At 37.7% G+C, this 7,333-nt stretch overlaps 1 protein-coding gene across 1 annotated transcript in view; it reads right to left on the reverse strand.

The window, feature by feature from the left end:
* The window catches only part of LOC115923726, a 7,571-nt gene extending 3,373 nt beyond the window's left edge, over nucleotides 1-4,198 (reverse strand). The window contains exons 1-2 of the mRNA XM_030984998.1: nucleotides 4,005-4,198; nucleotides 780-881 (exon numbers count right to left, since the gene is read on the reverse strand). Of these exons, the coding sequence (XP_030840858.1) occupies nucleotides 780-881; nucleotides 4,005-4,158 (256 nt within the window). The 5' untranslated portion in view covers nucleotides 4,159-4,198. The remainder of the gene's footprint in view (nucleotides 1-779; nucleotides 882-4,004) is intronic.
* Nucleotides 4,199-7,333: the final 3,135 nt, after the last annotated feature.

Consider the following 7,333-nt stretch of genomic DNA (forward strand, 5'->3'; position numbering starts at 1 on the left):
GAACAACATGTTGCTTCACGTTGTTGCATATTCTATGAAAGTGAAAGCGAAAGGCAGGGAGAGACGGAGAGAAAAAAATCGAGAGATAAGGAAAGTAGGGAAAGACAGATATTAAATAGAAATCGAGAGAGAGAGAGAGAATCGCCGAGAGAGAGAGAGAGAGAGAGAGAGAGAGAGAGAGAGAGAGAGGGGCCGAGAGAGAGAGAGAGAGACAGAGAGAGAGACAGATATAAATAGAGAGAGAGGGGGAGTAGTGGAATAGAAGAAAGAAGGAGAGAGAGTGAGAGAGTTGGAGAGAGAGAGAGAGAGAGTGAGAGAGAGAGAGAGTGAGAGAGAGAGAGAAGGAAAATGAGGAATGAGGGGGATAACCAAAGCAAATTCTAGAGAGAAAGAGAAAGGCAGAGGTACAAGATACAAGATATTTTATTTGGTCTTTGCAAACAAGTTACATAGAAATTTGATTTCCACTGGCGTTACAATATAATTCAAGAAAAGACATATTACAAGAAAGACAGAGAGAGAGAGAGAGAAATAGAGAGAGAGAGAGAGAGAGAGAGAGAGAGACAGGCATATAGTATGGAGGGCAAAGTCGGGGGAGGGGGGGGGGGAGGAGGTCTGACAATTGTTTGATTATGATGTACCATCACGCTACCGTTCCTTTTGACAAAGTTTATCATTTTGCTCGAATTCAGGCAACTAGCAAAAATAAGTTGTACAGTTGGTTTTTAATTCGTCTAACCGACTTGTCAGATAATTATTAAGATTGTTTTTATTCTCACGTTTATCGCAACGTTTTCCTCGATATCCGGCAGAGCAGTGGCATCTGAAGTTTTTCATAGTCTCCTCACACCAGCCGTTTCGACAGGTATTTTTGCCACAATCTGTAGTAAAAAGAGGGGACAAGTCAACTATTGCTCAACCATAGGAATTTGATTGTTTTGAAATACAGTTACTCCTGCAAATCCCTCTATCCCCTTGACGCATATAATGTATCACTGTATTCTTTCAGGCAGGCCTACTGCTCCTAATCAATGATAGAGGCACATGATGAAAAAGAGGAAGTCATGTACATGTAGCCACAGACCAAACGTAAATCTACATACGATGACAAATTCAATAATAATAATAAAAGTAATAATGATAATAATAATAATAATAATACTAATAATAATAATAATGATAATAATAATAATAATGATAATAAGGGGGGGGGGGGGGGGGGTGGGGGGTTACCGGGTAGTGACTAACTTTTTGTTGTTGAAAAATCGCATTTTGCATTGTTATGTATTATTATAAATTGTACACAAATATACTACATTCTCACAATTGAGCGCTGTCGATTTTGACAGGAACGTCGCATTGTAATTGTTTATCATTATTAGTATTAGTAGTAGTAGTAGTAGTAGTAGTAGTAGTAGTAGTAGTAGTAGTAGTAGTAGTAGTAGGAGTAGTAGTAGTAGTAGTGGTAGTAGTAGCAGTAGTAGCAGTTTCTTACACATTATCACTGCTAATTTAATTGATTTATATTGAATTATACAGATCATGTTTCAAAACCTCCTACTTATGTGCTACTTATGATGATAAACAGACTACTTGGCTGATTAATCATCCAACAATAAGATTAACCTTCGAATCACTCGGGAGTATAAATATCTTTCTGTCGATGTGATCTGTTCGCCATGTTGTGTTGCTAAGACAACCACACGCTAAACGTACTAAACATCACAAATTGAAATTAATATACTTAAGTGTTGCTCGTTCTTGATATCATGCTGGGGGACGGAATATATTATATTATTCGTGAAAGGGCAGGCAGATCAATCATGATATGACAGTACATGCAGTAAATTAAACCTGTACCGAATATGAAAAAACGTCAAGTTCACATCCGCCCACACTCCCCACAAAATAAAAACAATTTGATATTGGTTGTAATGCAGTCCGACATATTTTTATGATTAGCGATTTCTGGTTAACAAATTGCCTTTTCAGTTTATATTGAATTCAAACCTTTTTAGGAAGCTGCACTTGAGTAGAAATTTAGAAATTGATATACTTTTTATAATTTTAATATTTAATCATATTGTATAGTATACATACTTAATCTAGGCCAACATGCCCATTGTGGAAGCCAGGTCTGTATTAAACTGACAATGCTAGCCAGTGCGGAAAGCAGTTTTATAATTTGCAAAGCTATCCTGTAAAATAAAACTACAAATAAATAAATGAATTCACAATAATTGAATTAAAACGTCACTATGCGCTTCCAAAGAGCTTTTTTGTGTGGAAACTATTACCCTAACTTTAGCTCCGGCAGCCGTTATCAGCGCACAGTGCATTTCAAGGAATAATCTTACCCATTTACCTAACACGAGTCGAGTGTCTTGCCAAAAGGACATTAGTGCCGTGGCAAGGACTCGAACCGCCAACCTTGTGATCCACAGGCCGGTGATATATCCACTCGACCACGATACTCTACTTTTAGGCACTTGAATTCAGAACTTTATAAAACGAGTTTTTCCATCGAATGCATAAGTTTTGCCTGCTATAAACCTAACCGTAAACCGTCGGGCACCCAATACCCCCTCCCCGGTTTCATTTTGCCAAATGTTTGCTATTATTTCGTGTGTCGCAATAACATTTTGTGTCAGGATAAGGGCTAGGGTTAGGAACGTACATGGTGATGGATACTAGATTACATTCAAAGATTCAGTTATTGTAGCTCAATAGCCGCTAGGGCCTTTAATTTATCACTGATTGTAGATGATTACGTAACCATCTTCACCTGTTTTACAAGGGATTAATAATGTTAAAGGTGAAATTCAAAGAAAATCACAAATATGTCAACTAATGTATCACTAGAAACTGGTAAGCTAACAGATGGCCATCGTACAAGTTTTAGGTCAACTACATATCGGGTGATTTATAAAAATACAAATACATCCACCTCCGTAGCAGCTGGGATATATACGAGAGATTCGCCGGAAAAATAACGATGTTTAATGACGTCACTATATGGACCAATACTGCCCAAGCAGACGACATCCCATAAAGAATGAACATAAGTGCAAAGCTATTATTTGTCAAATTATAATGAGTTCAGTGTATATACATGTAATGGCATGTCAAAGCATTCAAAAAGGGATATGACCCGATTCTGATAACTAAAATCTTTTGCTTGTAAATACACAGGATAGGGGTTAATTAACAATCAAAGAAACCAGACTTTCAAATTGAAAACCCCCCGGAATGATATTAAGGACGGCATTTGTTCCCTCTTGAAACGCCGAACATACCGGGGTGTGTGCAGCTGAATATACAATGGCGTCTTATTTTGTTTACAAGCGACAGATTCCTTTATTTTTGTATCGCTGCATTTGTCATCAAAATAAAAACATGTGCGGGGTTTAGAGTGAGGCAATATATTATACATTTAGCCTGACGGTACTGAAGTAAGAGAAAGAACTCAAGAGAAGATGAAAACACAGGCACTGAAAATGTGTGAGATGTCATGGGACATCGTCTGCTTGTGCAAATCATGTCCATACTGTGATCTCACACATCTCAGCAGTGTTCGTAGAGCTCTTCAGGTGCTTTGCCGGGGCTGTATTTAAGCGTTTTGTAATTTATGATAATCATTACTTCGAATGCTTTCAAGCATTACATTTTGATAACCTTGTCGAATCAAAGTTTTAACTTTGCAATAATGAAAATAAAGTTAGTTTTTAAAATCAATGAATATCTACTTTAACGAAACCCTCTTCCCAGCAACTAAACTTTATCGGCTGCTCCTCAGGCTATAACACCCAGCTGCTATTGATAGACTGTCAATCCTTGTTGCCAATGTCTTAAAAATAGTCTCGAACATAGATACCGAATCTTCTGTCACTTTTGGCAAAGATTTACATGATTACATATTCAAAAGAATCGAACAGTTGAACATGTTATATGTTTTATCACGTTTAGAGCAGGCATCATCATTCAACTCGCACATAACGACTTACCTGGAAATCTGCAAACTCTGTGTCCGGGTGGGATCCCCAGTTTACTCTTCCTTCTTGGACAAGCAGCTTCCGCAGATGAGTATGGGATGAGCTTTGGAAAGGTCTGTACCATGCTGCCATTAGAATGCAGTTTCTTCTTACATTCGCTGAACATTGGTAAGGTGTAGTTCAACCCTAATCCGTCCGAACAAGAAGTGCCCGTCTTCTCATTCGAAGAAACGAGAGACGCTTTGAAAGAGATACGAACCAGGAGATAATTTAAAGTTGAGTAAAGAGTATTAATCTCTCGTGGTATTAACCAATAAAACCCCAGTAACTACAGCCACTAGCGGAGCGTGAGTCCACCCATTGAGGAAGCCCTTGAACTATGGGGGGGGGGCACAGGTATAACTCGGAAAATGAAATGCGAATTGACAAAATTTACACATTAGTATGGGGTGCGGGAGGGGGGGGGGGACTCTCTTAGCGTCTTCTGTTCTCGAGTTTTCACTTTTCTTTTTAGTTGGCTTTTCTTTATTTTCTTGCCTTTTTCTCTTTTTCGTTTTAGTTTATTGCACCACTCGACTGGGAAACAAAAGGCAAGAGCGCCTTGCTCTGCCCCCAGTTTCTACTCCACTGACTACAGCATACAGACCTGCTGTTTTTTCTTCTACCTGAAATGATGATTAAAAAACACATCCAAGATCTGTCCCTTTGAATTTATATTCATGGGATATAAGCTGCAATACCTGAAATGGATGAACCCATGACAAACGGTAACTGTGATTGCTCTAAACTTTCATGAAAATGTTTTTAGGTAACTTGTTAACGGCATTTGATCGTTTAACATGTTAAGTAGTGATTTCTCTTATTCCCATAGACTAAAGACAGGAACTACTAAGTTGCCGTAGGCAATGGGTTAAAGTGAAATAAGAATATGTAAATTATTAATAAACTACCATTACACGCGTTTTAAAAACCTTGTATACGTGGCATAAAGTAGTTCAAATAAATAGTAAGTTGTCCCAACTTAAAATCCTTTAACGAAGATGTACTAGACTGGCATGGCATTTCTCCCACCAAATAATGAAGATTCGTGATAAATCAGATTCTGAAGTTAAGTTTCAATTATGATTTTTGTTTTAAACACAACAACTCTCTAGTTGTTATCATAGCCATCCTCTGTAAACTCAAAAGGTATGTTGATTGATTTGGTTCAGCTTGTGAGCATTTATTACAAAGTACCGACAAGGCACCACGTACATAAGTTTCTTGCCAAAGGTTTGCCAAACGAGCTTTAGGGGATATTGCTCTTAAGAGTCGCTTAAAATTAGGGTCGCGTTTAATGATGAGAGGAAAAGGGGACACTTATCAGAAAAGAAAAGTAGCACGTGTCAAAGTACATAGAATAATTATCAGAGGTGAAAATGAGGCACTTTTTACACCTTCAAAAAGAGGCACTCGTCAGGGATGAGATAAAGCACTTATGAAAATAGGAAATGGGCATATGCTGACGGAAAAGGGGCATTTATGAAAAGGGAATAGGTTCCTTACTAGAAAGGAAAAGGGGCACGTATCGCAACCGAAGAGAAGCACTTCTCGTACCTGAAAAGGGGTTTTTATCAGAATGGAAAATGGACACTTATTGCAAAGAAAATCGGAACTTTTCGAAGGAAAAGGGGCACTTGTCAAAATAAAAGGGGGACTCATCAGAGGTGAAAAGGGGAAGGGACACTTTTACAAATTAATAGGGACACTTGTCAAAGTAAAAGGGGCACTTTTCTTATAAAAAAGGAGCACTTTCCGGGTACTTGAAAAATTGTGGGGGGGGGGGCAATGTACCCCCCGGCCCCCCGGGAGGGCCGCCTTTAAATTAATTTTCAGCTAACGAGATAACAACAGTGGCCCATGTTCTTTTAATGTCTGGCCTCTGACTACGCCCCCATGGCCCCTCAAAACAAAAACATTTCATCAGTATCACTTCTATGAATACACAGGGTAAAATACATACAAATTTCGTTAAAGAAATACAAATGTGTCTATGAAATTATTTCCATATTCTGCTTACTTATTTGTATTTTTTTATACATGTATTGAAAGCGCCAAATAAATGAATAAGTAAAAAAAATAATAACAACACAACTTTGATTAATAATTTCATTATCAATGTTTCATTGTATTTATGTTGAATAATACTAGCAATATAATAACAATGATAATAATAATAATAATGATAATAATAAATGATCGTTGACCAGAATCATACGTACCGAGGGATACACATGTCAGGAAAACAAGGATCACGCCTCGTATGAGATCTTTGTCCTTTACATGTGAAAACAAAATGGAAAAGTCTTGAAGTTAGATGCAGCAAAATTACCTGACTGAAGACTAACGTACATGTACATAATAAACACAAAGGCTACATGTGATATATTGCTATTTTAGGGCAATTAACTCTACTCCCCTGCAGATAAATAGGTCATTTTCGTAAAGTAACCAAATATATACTTCAGTGCTTCGCTACGAATCATTTCACCTGTTACGAATAACTATATTTCAATAGTCAGAACGCGAATTGCATATAATTACGTCTTGTACAGAGTGAGTTAGAAAAAATGTCCCACTTTTTAAAAGTTGTATTGTTTGAAGTATGAATATTTAATCATGGGTCTCATGATATGTCTTGATAGAGTTATCCTCCCAGTACATTTAGGTACCATTTTCATTTGAATCTTTGCATGCATGACTGAACATCAGACAATCTTTACAAGACTGCCAGATCTCACTTGCGCCAAGTTGCTGGGTGAGGAATAAAATAGTGTTTTGAACAAAAACAGCCAGACGGACGAAAACACACACACACACACATACACACACACACGCGCACGCACGCACACACGCACACACACACACGCATACACACACACACACAAACACACGCACAAACACACGCACACGCACGCATATTCTATCAAGACATATCATGAAACCATGATTAAATATTTATACTTCAAACAATCCAACTTTTGAAAAGTGGGACATTTTTTCTGGCTCACTCTGTATAGTAGGGCAAGCCATAATGTTTGTCCTACTTAGCAACAACCAATGTATCTAATTTGAATTCAGACTATTGAAATACAATAATTTATATCGAGGCGCTTCATAGGAATAAATTTGCTTACATTACAAAATGGCCTATTAAAAATATGATGATAATGATGATCCATAGCACTTGTATGGCGCCATTTATCTGTTTCAAACAATCAAAGGAGCCCGCTCCTCCATTAGTTATAGACTTCACATTTGCTTGGAAAGATTTGCTTTTGTCGGTGTTCCGAAGAACAGGA

This window comes from Strongylocentrotus purpuratus, unplaced genomic scaffold, assembly GCF_000002235.5.
Source record: "Strongylocentrotus purpuratus isolate Spur 01 unplaced genomic scaffold, Spur_5.0 spur5_scaffold_14, whole genome shotgun sequence".
Taxonomy (NCBI): domain Eukaryota; kingdom Metazoa; phylum Echinodermata; class Echinoidea; order Camarodonta; family Strongylocentrotidae; genus Strongylocentrotus; species Strongylocentrotus purpuratus.